This window comes from Neoarius graeffei, chromosome 21, assembly GCF_027579695.1.
Source record: "Neoarius graeffei isolate fNeoGra1 chromosome 21, fNeoGra1.pri, whole genome shotgun sequence".
NCBI lineage: Eukaryota > Metazoa > Chordata > Actinopteri > Siluriformes > Ariidae > Neoarius > Neoarius graeffei.
The window spans coordinates 22,747,463-22,762,985 of NC_083589.1; the positions used below are offsets into that span (position 1 = coordinate 22,747,463).

The 15,523-nt window shown below is 42.2% G+C and overlaps 1 protein-coding gene across 1 annotated transcript in view; it reads right to left on the reverse strand.

Moving 5' to 3' along the window:
- faxca (failed axon connections homolog, metaxin like GST domain containing a) overlaps positions 1 to 15,523 on the reverse strand; it is a 52,229-nt gene continuing 36,706 nt past the window's right edge. The window contains exon 6 of the mRNA XM_060903588.1: positions 1 to 293. Coding sequence (XP_060759571.1) covers positions 1 to 293 — 293 coding nt within the window. The remainder of the gene's footprint in view (positions 294 to 15,523) is intronic.

The following is a 15,523-nucleotide window of genomic DNA, read 5'->3' on the forward strand; positions in this document are numbered from 1 at the left end:
TTAGCACTTGATCTGCTCCATCTCAGAGTACTCGCCGTCCATGTCGGAGTCGAAGAGCGAGTGTCCGGTGCGATCGCTGTCCAGTGAGTGTGTGGTGTCGGAGCGCGAGAGGCTGCTGGGTTCCTCCGGGAAACTGTCACTGTGTGAAAACAGGCCCAGGTCAAGCAGGTGAGACAGGGAGTGCGGCTCTTCACTCAAGCCATTGGAGTAGATGTCGTCAACGTCTACAAACCACTCGGGCCAAAATTTCCTCCGCATGCGCTCGCAGTACATGGCAAGATTAATGAACTCACCTGCACAGATAGGAAGAGTCTGATCAGTTACACAACAGATTATTTTCGACTTTTCAGAATGCCTCTCTCATCGTTCAACAGATGCTAATTCTTCACAACTGACACTCTGAACTCCTTTGGCTGTTCGTGATCCTTCTTTATCCCACACTGTAAAAAATAATTTGTTGTGTTCACTTAAAAAAGTGAGTAACCTGGTTGCCTTAAAATTTCAAGTTTGTTGAAACTCATATAGTAAGTTAGCACAATGCAACTTGATCGCCTCATGATGCTAACTTACTATATGAGTTTTAAAGGAGAACTGAAGTCATTTTTAAACTTGCTTTATTTCTTAATTAACGTGTTATTCAATTACGTTTTCGGTTTTAGTAACTTTATATTGCGACTCGTATTGGCAACTAATTGCAATTAAATATTATACTTATCGGCCTATTCAGTTTTTAGCCATGTTGAATTTAGTTCGTTTGGTCCATGGTAGGCGTCACTTATCTGCACGATTTTCACGACACTTGTGCGAGACTTCAAAACGTGAAGTGTCAGCCAGGTGTCAGTGCCGCCATTTTGAAAGCTGTTTTCCAAATGAAATATTGCACAAAAACTAATTTAAATGACGATTACTGCCTACTTTTTTCAAACTTTCCTGATTGCTATCAAAACAAACAAAACTTCCGGCTTGATTACATCAGCATTCGAAAGAGGGCACGCGCGTTTTTCGACAACGTTGGCAGATGTTGGTCGCTTTGATTTCCGCTGTACATTTTATTTCCGTCCTACGATGCCTCACACAGGTCTCAACGAATCTCGTTTACGGCCATTGCCTTGACATATGGACTGATATGTTACATAGCGTATTTCAAACACTCATAACTTGCAGTGACAAAATAGCTATCAAAAATACATTCCTATATTTAATAAAATCTAATTTTATTAGATTGTACATATTACAATGTAAAAATAGAATTTTGATAATAAAAAATTTGTCTTCAGTTCTTTAATGAACTCAAAATTTTAAGGCAACCAGGTTACTCACTTTTTTCAATTCAAAACAACAAATTTTTTTTTACAGTGCACAGTGTCATTTAATTCTCCAATCTGATTGGTCATGAAGTGTGGATTAATATAACAGATAACATACAGCGAGCTAATCATTATCAGGAGATAAACCTCAACAGGGTGATGCAGAACCCTGATGCAAATCTACTTACTAATGAAATCAATAATTTGACACAAAATATTGATTTAAAATTTATTTCATTGATTTAAAAAGGACAGGATTGCTAACGATGTGGTTCATACTAATGGTCTGTTGTAAAGAAATACCAGACCACTGAATGCTCAAAGTGACCAATCAGAATTGAGTATTCAAATGAGCCATGTAATAAATTTGTATAACAGCACGGCTCAGACAGTATGTGTTATTCATTAATAAATTAAACACTGTAAATGGCTGTGGTATACAGTAAGAGGAACACCATGTTTCAGTGTAGTAACAGCACTCCGCTGTGCGTTGTGTTGTATCACACCACCCCCTTGTGTGTTATTTTCATATAACAACACGGTCTGTCATGTGTAGTTCCTTACTTACAGTTTTTCAGCTCTGATTGTTTACTTCCTTAATATTTGTGTATGGAGCAAATGTGTTTGTGGGTGGCACAAAATGAATAGAAGTGGGAAACTATAGACCAAAATCAGGGCGCTATTCACGGAGGCTTCTGCCAATCTTAGTCTGTCTTAGCCTGTGTAAAATATTCCAGAGTTTTTGTGGCTACTGCCTCATAGAGGCGGAGCGAGGCAGTAGCCAAGTCAAGTCAAGTCAAGTCTAGTCAAGTTTATATTTATAACACTTTTAACAATAGACACTGTCACAAAGCAGCTTTACAGAATTTTAATGACTTTAAACATGAGCTAATTTTATCCCTAGTCTATCCCCAATGAACAAGCCTGTGGTAACGGTGGCAAGGAAAAACTCCCTCAGACGACATGAGGAAGAAACCTCGAGAGGAACCAGACTCAAAAGGGAACCCATCCTCATTTGGGTGATAGCAGACAATGTGTTTATAACATTTTTAACAGTTTTAACATGAAGTATGTTTCGTTGAAGTTATAAACTGTTCATTGATGGAAACTTGAGTGCAAAACTGTTCATGACAACTGCAGTCCTAAAGTTAGCAAGTCAACTGTAGTCCTCAGCCATAAAAGCATTACTGCAAGTGTCCAGAGCATCTTCCAAGCATGACTTTCATCTGTCCATATGGGGCCGTCCTCCACAGAAGCGACGTGATGAGACTCCAGCCAGACACAGGGCATCAGGATGGATCAGGCAGGTCCGAGGAGCAGAAGAGGTCAGTAGCCACTATGTCATCATAATGTAAGAATGTAAGAATGAGTGTAACAATAGCGCACTACGCATAAGCATTACAATCACCAGAATGGCGAATTGTGATCTTGCGATACGAACAGTTGATCTTGCGTTATCAAAGGTCCACAAGAACGAGTATGTCATCATGTTGTAAAAATGAGTGTAACAATAGCAAAACTTCGTAACCAATCAGCATTTATCCTGATCAAGTTCGATTACCTGTTCTACTTCTTGATAAACTTCGGAACCAATCAGAACCAGAAACGAAATAAGAGAAACCTCGTTATAACTTCATAATATCAAAAGCTAATCGGCAGATAAAAAGATAAACAAAATTCACCTCGTGGTTTGCCAAGGCTACTGATTCGATATCAAATAAGTGGTTTTTATTTTACGAAAATTGACCTTTTGATTATCACAGCTTTTGTTTGGTCCTTCTGAAAGGTCAAATGAAAGGTTTGTAAGGTTTTTTGATCTTTTTGGCAGATATTTACGCCAAGAATTCCAGCCATTCAACAAAAACTCGAGAAGGCAGCGAAGACAAGGTTGGAATCTTTTGAGCGATCTGCTCGGTTTGCAAGTACAAAAGTCCCATGTGGGAATAAATCAGCTCCTTCATGAAAACTAAGAATAAAAGTTAAAAGTATAATTGATCAAACTTCCGCTATTCGCTTTAATTTTTTAATTTTATTTTTTAGAGTCTTTACACTACACTTGTGAAACAAAATGTGCTCATTAGTACTAAATAATGTTTCTAAGACAATTTGTGATGTCAGTAACAGCGTTGAGAGCGCCAGCTCAAATCAGCCTCCAAACATGGCCAATCTAAACTACAATTCTCAAGAGTCTCAGCGCCCCGTCTCCTGCATACTAATTACACCTGTCTCTCATTTCCTCATCAATTAGCTCCGCTACTTAAACCCCTCTCTCAGTCACTCCAGTTGCGAAGTACTGTTCAGTGATTCTCTCCTGTCATACCAAGCCGTTTGCTTTCTGCCTGTCTTCATGATTTCTCGACTTTGTTTACGTTCTCTTCAACCTTGTCTCCTCTCCTTGTCTATGCTGCTCTGTCTGCCGATCGCTTGACCCCTGTCCATGACTCTGACTATGATTCTCGTCCTCCGATTTGGCTTTGTTTCCAGTTTGCTTCACCCGCTCTCCCCTGCGCCTGCATCTGTAAGTGCCTGCACTCCGACACATGAACAAGTGCTTTTTTTCTTACTATTTTGAAAATAAATCTACTTCACAGCACTGTATTTTGAACAAAATGCACTAAACAAAATCTCATCTCATCTCATTATCTCTAGCCACTTTATCCTTCTACAGGGTCGCAGGCAAGCTGGAGCCTATCCCAGCTGACTACGGGCGAAAGGCGGGGTACACCCTGGACAAGTCGCCAGGTCATCACAGGGCTGACACATAGACACAGACAACCATTCACACTCACATTCACACCTACGGTCAATTTAGAGCCACCAGTTAACCTAACCTGCATGTCTTTGGACTGTGGGGGAAACCGGAGCACCCGGAGGAAACCCACGCGGACACGGGGAGAACATGCAAACTCCACACAGAAAGGCCCTCGCCGGCCCCGGGGCTCGAACCCAGGACCTTCTTGCTGTGAGGCGACAGCGCTAACCACTACACCACCGTGCCGCCGCTAAACAAAATTAGGAACCAAAATACTCCAAGCCCTGATGCTGCTCACAGCTTGGTGATGCTTGCAAGAGATGAGGCGAGTATCATTGATAATATGTATATATGCTATATTTACTGTATGGACATGGGATCAGAAAACTATTTTCATCTCATCTCATCTTCTGTAGCCGCTTTATCCTGTCCTACAGGGTCGCAGGCAAGCTGGAGCCCATCCCAGCTGACTACAGGCAAAAGGCAGGGTACACCCTGGACAAGTCGCCAGGTCATCACAGGGCTGACACATAGACACAGACAACCATTCACAGTCACATTCACACCTACGGTCAATTTAGAGTCACCAGTTAACCTAACCTGCATGTCTTTGGACTGTGGGGGAAACCGGAGCACCCGGAGGAAACCCACGCGGACATGGGGAGAACATGCAAACTCCACACAGAAAGGCCCTCGCCGGCCACGGGGCTCAAACCCGGACCTTCTTGCTGTGAGGCGACAGCGCTAACCACTACACCACCGTGCCGCCCAGAAAACTATTTTATTTAGAAGTAGTAGCCACATGGACCCATAGGGTACCTACTTTTGGATGTTGTAAACTGTTTCTGTATTTGTTTAATCACCCAGAGAGCTCTTATTTCTGATGCATATAATAAAAATGCATTTAAAGTTTATAAACATATTTGTTCCGTTTCTTTTGAAACCTACTTGCACAGAAAGGCACAGTTGAGAGCAGAGACGCCAAGAGAGTGTCGTGACTCATGTCCCGTGACAAGTACCTGGCTAACATCCATCCATGTGAATCTGAAACATTCAGGCTACGAGTGTACTGTCCTTCACAGCAGCTCTCCTGTGAGCTATAGCGAGCGCAAAACAGTGATTTGTAATATCAGCTAAATAAGACACACAGGATGATGCCACAAGTATTCTTGCTGAAGGTGCATACAGAAAATGATTACTATGTATATTTAATAGATCATCAGAAAAAAACAGATTCATCCCTGTCACTCTTTTTCCTTTCACGTTTAAAAACCATGATGTTTCTCGTCTGCTTGTTTTAGTGCAAAAACAGCCTGAACACCGCTGAAGTAAACAGTTAAAATCAAATAAACGACAGCAGGATGGAGAGAACAATAATGCAGAGGCAAGCACAAAAAATAAAGACGAGGCAAAAAAAGTGAGCTGATAGTCAAGATAAAGTTCGACAGTGACACAGCAGCAGGAAGACTGGACACTGTTTGCTTTGGAACACTGAGACTGCACACATTAATTATAGACCTTCTTTTTTTGTTGCATTTTCATTATATTTTCTTCACTGCAATTGTTTTATGTTTACCTTTTTAAGTTGTTCTGGGAGCACCGTCCTGATGGCATCTGTAAACTGTGGAACATTTGTTAACTAGAGCCTCCCAAAATTAACCAAATATTGATGGCAAAACGGTGTGGAAGACTGGATCGGCTCGACTGGATCACACTAATTACAGCTATAAAGTGGAAAAGGAGATTATGTGCTGGAGTCGAGCCTGTAGCTACTTGGTGTAAAGCTGGAATGTATGCTCTAATTCTGTAATAATTGAGCTCAATTTATCATTTTTGAACATCTGATCAAAGTCCTTCCCATGCCACAAGGCACATTGGGCGGTGCCAGTCTCTATAGCCCTCGGCCTCTTGCCTATTACATAGCTAAGGTTACAGTGGGGGTTGGTCGTCTGGTAACCGCGAGAGTCTGACTCCCTACTCACATCTGTATTGTGGCCTCGCCAGATGCCAGTAGGTACCATTTTGATGATGGTCTTTGGTATGACCCAACCACAAGTAGACCTTGCAATCTCCCAGTCGAGAGGTGGACACGCTAACCACTAGGCCAGCTTGCAGTACAGAACATTTGAGCCAGCAGACTAACTGATTGTAGAAAACGTAGACAGGGTAAGGTTCCAGTCACACTATAGCTCGCAATGGGTTATCGATGAAAAAGAGACATTTTGGTGGTGATGCTTCCCTGAGATTTGGGAAGTATTCCCAAACCCATCTGTGAGTATTCACCACTTAGTTTGCCAACAAAAACATTGCCACCTAAGTTCAAAGCATGCATTGAAATTTTTCATGATGTTTTTGGCCACTCATGAGGTGGAGACACACGAAAAAAAAATGGGTACCCTATGGGTACATGTGGCTACTGTTTATAAATAAAATTGCTTTCTGATATCATGTCCATACAGTAAATATGATACTCGCCTCATCTCTTGCAAGCATCACCAAGCTGTGAGCAGCATCAGGGCTTGTAATATTTTGGTGACCAGCTTTGTTTACTGTGTTTTGTTCAAAATACAGCGCTGTGAACTATATCTATTTTCAAAATAGTAAGAAAGCACTTGTTCATGAATTGTCTTAGAAGCATTATTTAGTACTAATGAGCACATTTTGTTTCACAAGTGTAGTGCAAAGACTCTAAAATGAAAAATAAAATAAAAAAAATTAACGCGAATAGCAGACGTTTGATATCGGCTTCTCGATATATCTGCCAAAAAGCTCAAAAAAACTTACAAAACCTTTCATTTGATCTTTCAGAAGGACCAAACAAAAGCTGTGATAATTAAAAGGTACATTTTCTTAAAATAAACACCACTTACTTGATATCAGATCAGTCGCCTTGGTGAACCATGTGGTGAATTTTATTTATCTTTTTATCTGCCGATTACCTTCCAATACTACAAAGTTATAACGAGGTTTCTCTTATTTCCTTTCTGGTTCTGACTGGTTCCGAAGTTTATCAAGAAGTAGAACAGGTAATCGAACTTGATCAGGATAAGTGCTGATTGGTTACAAAGTTTCGCTATTGTTACACTCATTCTTACATCACAATGACATGGTGGCTTCACTACTCGTTCTTGTGGACCTTTGATAACGCAAGATCAACTGTTTGTATCACGAGATCACGATTCGCCATTCTGGTGATTGTAATGCTTATGTGCAGTACGCTATTGTTACACTCATTCTTACATTCTTACAACACGCTGACATAGTGGCTACTGCATCGCTTCACCTGTATGAGGCAGTAGCCACATAAACAACTCGTGAACCTCGGAGGACATTCGCCATGCATCGCATGATTCATGGCGACGTTACCAATTTTTCATCAACAAGTACTCGCAAACCCATCGCGAGCTGTAGTGTGATCAGGGCCTAATGTCTGTAAAAAATGAAGCCGCTACAGGTCTAGCGCCCCTACTGGCTGGCTGCAGTATAATGTGTAGCTCCACCCACAAAAGCCTATTTTCCATGTCACATTTTTCCATCTCCAGCATCTAACTTGAACAGTTAGTTTTCCCTGCTGATATCGACACATTTTATATTTTCCACAAGAAATTAGTTGTTAAAATGTTATCGTATGTTCTACTGTATCATTAGAAGGCCTGGATACACTTGGAAATGAAGTGATTGACAGCCTTGGTGACGCACTTTCCATCTTGGTATTGAGAGAAGGGGGCGGGGCCTACCACATGAATAGATGTATCTGACTTTGACTCCCATCTCTACTGCGCAGACTCTGGCTCCAAAACGCAGCAGAAAGTCTGTATGGCACAAACCCTGACAACATGGTCGAGGAATTCAGGCTTCATTTCTATAGAACGGAAGGCAGTGGAGCCATGACATCCATGTTTTTTTTTTCCTTTACAGTAAGTGAGTGGACTAAATAAATATGCACATAATTGTGTGTGCAAATTAGTAAACTTTATCACAATTGTCAATTTGTCAAAATAATATTCAACTTTCAGACACCTGGGAAATTACATCAGAAAATCTACTTTATCAAAGTATTATACAGTAATATTTTTTTAAATGCATCCGATATGCATTAAAGTAAACTGGTGCAGCTATAAATAATGCATATATCAGAAATACAGTTCTGTACAAGGGCGGCACGGTGGTGTAGTGGTTAGCATGTCGCCTCACAGCAAGAAGGTCCGGGTTCGAGCCCAGTGGCTGACGAGGGCCTTTCTGTGCGGAGTTTGCATGTTCTCCCTGTGTCTGCGTGGGTTTCCTCCGGGTGCTCCGGTTTCCCCCACAGTCCAAAGACATGCAGGTTAGGTTAATTGTACCCCTTTTCCACCAAATCAGTTCCAGGGCTGGTTCGGGGCCAGTGCTGGTTCACAACTCGTTCAACTTGCGAACCAGCTGAGAACCAGTTTGCTTTTCCATAGCTCGGGGTGCTAAGGGGAGCCATGTCATTATGTCACTGTATACGTCAGTTACGTCGCTGCGTTTGCATAAACCTTGGCACAAACATCGAAGCAACAACAACACGGAGAAGAAGAAGAAGAAGCAGCAACAACAACAATAATGGATGACTGCTGCTTTACTGCATCCATGATATCTCGTCGCTTATTTAAAAATGGCGCCCTCTCGTGGTCTTGCTATTGTTGTTGGTCTTAACAACTCCCCCCCGCTGACATAAGCAGTTCTTTCCTCTAGCCCAGCAAAGAGCTGGTGCTACCCTGGAACCGGTTTTTCTGGCCCAGAGCCAGTTCTTTGTCAGTGGAAACATAAAACCCGGTTTCAAGCCCTGGAACTGATTTGGTGGAAAAGGGGTAGTGGTGACTCTAAATTGACCGTAGGTGTGAGTGTGAATAGTTGTATTCTTTCGCCCGTAGTCAGCTGGGATAGGCTCCAGCTTGCCTGCGACCCTGTAGAACAGGATAAAGCGGCTACAGATGATGGATGGATGGATGGATGGACAGTTCCGTACAAAAGTTTTAGACAGATATATATATAGTGTGTGTGTGTGTATATATATATATATATATATATATATATATATATATATATGGGAAATAATTTTCGCATTTGTCCATCTGTATTTCAAAAGCATAAAACCAGATGGCCGATGAAAAATTGCAATGATATGGGTCTAATCTACTTCTAAATTTCTTCCAAATATTACACTGGGTAAATACATTATGTTGTAACGTGGCCTGTGAAACAGGGGCCCCCACAGGCCCGACTTTAAAAATTCATAACTTGGTCACCGATGGTCCTAGCCCCGCCAAAATTTACAGGCATATCCCAATCCCCGAGCCCTTTCGAGCCAGCCTAGGGACGGCCCGCTATGACATCAGGAACAAGTGCAGACCGCGGAAAGTTTTAGCATGAGCCCTTGCTCCCGCCGTTCGCGCATGCGGGGATTTAAAAATTTATAACTTGGCCACCGAAGGTCGTAGCCCCGCCAAAATGTACAGGCCCCTCCCTCTCCCTGAGTGGCACAATAAATAGGACAATAATAATACAATCAATATTCACTGTTGTTTTTATTGCACGATGCAGCTGAACTACTGTTTTAGGGTTGACAGTATCGGACTGATCCAGTCAGTTGATTAAAAGTTCACTTTACAGGAAACTTTGAAGTACAGTGCTAAACTGCCAATCAGTGGTTGTTATTATGTGCATTTTTTATTTATAAGAATGATAGTCAGTCATATGCTTTTTAGGATGTAGATTTATATTTAAATAGAGTTATGATATGACCTTTCTAGTTTTGAGTCATTTTAAAAGTCATTTTGTTACAAAGTTATTTGGAATCTCGTCCTCAAAATTTTAACTCTATTATGTAAGAAGAGTTGTATTGTTCATCTCATTCATCTCATTATCTCTAGCCACTTTATCCTGTTCTACAGGGTCGCAGGCAAGCTGGAGCCTATCCCAGCTGACTACGGGCGAAAGGCGGGGTACACCCTGGACAAGTCGCCAGGTCATCACAGGGCTGACACATAGACAACCATTCACACTCACATTCACACCTACGGTCAATTTAGAGTCACCAGTTAGCCTAACCTGCATGTCTTTGGACTGTGGGGGAAACCGGAGCACCCGGAGGAAACCCATGCGGACACGGGGAGAACATGCAAACTCCACACAGAAAGGCCCTCGCCGGCCACAGGGCTCAAACCCAGACCTTCTTGCTGTGAGGTGACAGCGCTAATCACTATACCACCGTGCCGCCCCGAGTTGTATTGTTCATCTCATCTCATCTCATTATCTCTAGCCGCTTTATCCTGTTCTATAGGGTCGCAGGCAAGCTGGAGCCTATCCCAGCTGACTACGGGCGAAAGGCGGGGTACACCCTGGACAAGTCGCCAGGTCATCACAGGGCTGACACATAGACACAGACAACCATTCACACTCACATTCACACCTACGGTCAATTTAGAGTCACCAGTTAACCTAACCTGCATGTCTTTGGACTGTGGGGGAAACCGGAGCACCCGGAGGAAACCCACGCGGACACGGGGAGAACATGCAAACTCCACACAGAAAGGCCCTCGCCGGCCACGGGGCTCGAACCCAGACCTTCTTGCTGTGAGGCGACAGCGCTAACCACTACACCACCGTGCTGCCCAAGTTGTATTGTTAAATTACTAAATTTCTTATAGACTTATTATAAACATAGTATAAAAATAATCATTGTTTACAATGCTTTATGAGTGTTAAAGAATGCTTCATTATAGTACCGATATATGAGTACCAGTAAGTTGTAACCAGCTGGAACATCCTTGTTCATCAAAGGATCATACTTTGTTCTAGACAAGGAACTGACCTGTGTGTGCTACTGTTTTCTTGGGTAGAACTTTAAGTATGTTTTTCTTGTACCTTCTGACATTTTCTTGTAAATTGTATTCAATTTGTAGTGTAATTAGCAACTAATATCTAGTGTAATTTGGCTTTAAAGATAACAAAAATGTGCCTGGAAATAGCTGAGAAGGCATCTCCAGGCATCTAAAGTTCTTCAGCTTCTGGGTCCCTAAGGTGGGCCCTGGACCCCCCGGCCACATTGTTCCGGGCCTTTGGCCCGTCATTCGGCCAGGCTGAAATTTGGACAGACAGACAATATTTCAGACTTATCTGTCCTGTGACAGTCTGCTTAAAATGGCTTATTTCCCACACTGTATTATGCATACATTTCTCACCACCATGTTTTGTTTTGTCAGTTACTCAAATACAATAATTTTTTGTGCACAGATTTTTTTTCTGTGCAGGAACATCACCACACATGCAGCTCAGAAGAAACAGTGGGTGGAGGAAACAGTCATTCAATCATAGGACACCTTAAAACTGTACTTTTTTTGTTGTGTTTATGTTTTGGAGAGCATGATGTCCTTTACAAGCACACACACAACAGAACACAACACAATACAACACAACACAACATATGAGCTTATACACAAATGTGACTGTGTCTCTTTTGCTTTCAGCTGCAGATGTGCTTCTGTTTCCTTATTTTACACATCATACGTTCTCATCAGGGCCCAAGTTCCCCTGTGGGTTAAACCCAATTACACCACAGCGAGGCTCAACTCTCCAATCAGAATTCATGCGTTCATTTTCTATAACAGCAGCGCCATCTGGAACATAAACAACTATATAGTAATTAATAATAGAGTTTGGAGTGGTAACACGACATCACACCACTCTGGCATGGTTTATTTTCGTATTACAACCCAGTCGGTGCTGTTATTCCTCACAAATCACTCTTGCTATAGAGTAGTGTGATAAAATACTGTGTATCATGCTATACTGTAAACTACAGTGGCTTGCAAAAGTCTTGGTGTTTATCCTGTTTTGTCACATTACAAACTGGAATTAAAATAGATTTTGGGAGGTTTAGCACCATTAGATTTACACAACATGCCTACCACTTTAAAGGTGCAAATTGTTGTTTTACTGTAACACAAACAATAATTCATCTCATCTCATTATCTCTAGCCGCTTTATCCTTCTACAGGGTCGCAGGCAAGCTGGAGCCTATCCCAGCTGACTACGGGCGAAAGGCGGGGTACACCCTGGACAAGTCGCCAGGTCATCACAGGGCTGACACATAGACACAGACAACCATTCACACTCACATTCACACCTACGGTCAATTTAGAGTCACCAGTTAACCTAACCTGCATGTCTTTGGACTGTGGGGGAAACCGGAGCACCCGGAGGAAACCCACGCGGACACGGGGAGAACATGTAAACTCCACACAGAAAGGCCCTCGCCAGCCCCGGGGCTCGAACCCAGGACCTTCTTGCTGTGAGGCGACAGCGCTAACCACTACACCACCGTGCCGCCACAAACAATAATTAAGATGAAAAAAAAAAACAGAAATCTGGAGTGTGCATAGGTATTCACCCCCCAAAGTCAATACTTTGTAGACCCACCTTTTGTTGTAATTACAGCTGCAAGTCTCTTGGGGTATGTCTCGATTAGCTTAGCACATCTAGTCACTGGGCAAAGCTGCTCCAACTCTTTCAAGTTAGATGGGTTACATTGGTGTACAGCAATCTTCAAGTTATGCCACAAATTCTCAATTGGATTGAGGTCTGGGCTTTCACTAGGCCATTCCAAGACATGTTTAAATGTTTCCCTTTAAACCACTCCAGTGTAGCTTTAGCAGTATGTTTAGGCTCATTGTCCTGCTGGAACATGAACCATCGTCCCAGTCTCAAACCTCCGGCCAACTCAAACAGGTTTTCCTCCAGAATTGCCCTGTATTTAGTGCCATCTATCTTTCCTTCAGTCCTGACCAGCATTCCTGTCCCTGCAGATGAAAAACATCCCCACAGCATGATGCTGCTACCACCATGCTTCACTGTAGGGATGGTGTTCTCAGGGTGTTGGGTTTGTGCCACATATGGCATTTCCCGTGATGGCCAAAAGGTTCAATTTTAGTCTCATCTGACCAGAGAATCTTCTTCCATGTGTTTGGGGAGTCTGCCACATGCTGCTGGGCAAACTCCAAATGTGTTTTCTTAAGCAATGGCTTTTTTCTGTCCACTCTTCCATAAAGCCCCACTCTGTGGAGTGTACGGCTTAAAATGGTCCTATGGACAGATACTCCCATCTCCACTGTGGATCTTTGCAGCTCCTTCAGTGTTATCTTTGGTGTCTTTGTTGCATCTCTGATTAATGCCCTCCTTGCCCGATCTGTAAGTTTTGGTGGGCGGCCTTCTTTTGTCAGGTTTGTAGTGGCGCCATATTCTTTCCATTTTGTTATAATGGATTTACAGTAATGGTGCTCCATGAGGGGCGGCACGGTGGTGTAGTGGTTAGCGCTGTTGCCTCACAGCAAGAAGGTCCTGGGTTCGAGCCCCGGGGCCGGCAAGGGCCTTTCTGTGTGGAGTTTGCATGTTCTCCCCGTGTCCGCGTGGGTTTCCTCCGGGTGCTCCGGTTTCCCCCACAGTCCAAAGACATGCAGGTTAGGTTAACTGGTGACTCTAAATTGACCGTAGGTGTGAATGTGAGTGTGAATGGTTGTCTGTGTCTATGTGTCAGCCCTGTGATGACCTGGCGACTTGTCCAGGGTGTACCCCGCCTTTCGCCCGTAGTCAGCTGGGATAGGCTCCAGCTTGCCTGCGACCCTGTAGAAGGATAAAGCGGCTAGAGATAATGAGATGAGGTGCTCCATGTTTGGGATATTTTTTATAACCCAACCCTTGAAAACACCTGACTCTAATTTCACCTTCAAATTAACTGCTAATCCTAGAGTTTCACATACTTTTGGCACTCACAGATATGTAATATTGGATCATTTTCCTCAATAAATAAATGACCAAGTATAATATTTTTGTTTCATTTGTTTAACTGGGTTCTCTTTATCTACTTTTAGGACTTGTGTGAAAATCTGATGATGTTTTAGGTCATATTTATGCAGAAATATAGAAAATTCTAAAGGGTTCACAAACTTTCAAGCACCACTGTAGGGGAGAGCGGGGTAAGATGAGCCACTTTTTACATTTTTCATCATAACTACATGTTAAAGCCATTTTTGCTTCCAGTCTACACACCATACCAAATTTCAAAGTGTACTGTTACTATCTGAGCAAAAAATAATTGATAAGCTCTTATGGTTTGAGTGATATTACCTCTTGAAAAAAAAATGTCAAGTGGCTCAACTTACCCCATGCACGGGGTAAGATGAGCCACTGTGTGGGGTAAATTGAGCCAACACAAAACATGTTAGGTTAACAAAGTAAACAACTTTTATTATTAGAAATGCAATCAGTGAATCAAGTCAAGTCAATCAAGTGGGGGATAGGGCCGTTGCATAGAGAAGGGGAGATGAAGAGAGAGGTGATAGAACGAGATGGGATAGGGAGGGATAGATAGATGGATAGAGAGAGAGATATGCATAGATAGATAGAAAGAGGGATGGTTAGAGAGGGAATGAGAGATATACTATATTATAGAAATTACTAAAACAGTAGAACAGTGCCAAAAAATCTTATTTCTTTCAGTAGGTTAAAACATTGCTAAAACATGCAGCAATCATTACATCAATCATTTCATCATTATTCAATGTTCCAAGCGTTCAAATTGCAAGGGAACACCATTTGCCTCTCCCTCCGTGCTGTCCCCCCAACAGTAAAGGGGCGGGGCAATTTTTTCACAATATCCTGTCTTGACAGGACAGCCTTATCTTTCTCTTTGAAGACAAAGGTCGGCTTTCTTGCAGAGCCATGGCATGACCGGCTTCTTTTGACAAATCTTGCCTCTATTTCGAAGACATCCAATTTGATTATCTGGCCAATGAAGAAATGTACTTTCTTCTTCCCCGTGAATTTTGCCACAACATAATCCCCCACATCTAACAACTGGTCTTCCTCATCTGATGTCATATATATATATATATATATATATATATATATATATATATATATATATATATATATATATATAATGTTGTTGTCATATATGACCAGTAAATGTGAAAACTTAAGTGTCATCCATATTGGGTAAGCTCAGCCACCAATGGGGTAAGTTGAGCCAGTGGCTCAACTTGCCCCACATCTAATGGCTCGTCTTACCCCGTGGCCACCATTTTGTAGAAAAATGCTAATAAAGGGGATTAGGCTAATCAAAATTATTTTTATTAGCATTCATATCATAGCTTAGAAAGCCACTAACTTAACCCTAATGTGTCTAAATATTATTCTACTTTTGTCTTCTCTAAATCATCTTCACTGTGGACAAACATGGAATTGACTTAGAAAGCACAAAAACACATTTTTATAAATATCTCCCTCACCTAGTTTGACATGTGGTGCTCCTCTCCACAAGTGTAAGTAAATGGTCCCGCCCCCCTTTGAATGTGGTCACATGATCACATTTGTTTACTGTTTCTTAGAAACAGGGGGTGGCTCATCTTACCCTCTGGCTCATCTTACCCCGCTCTCCCCTATATGG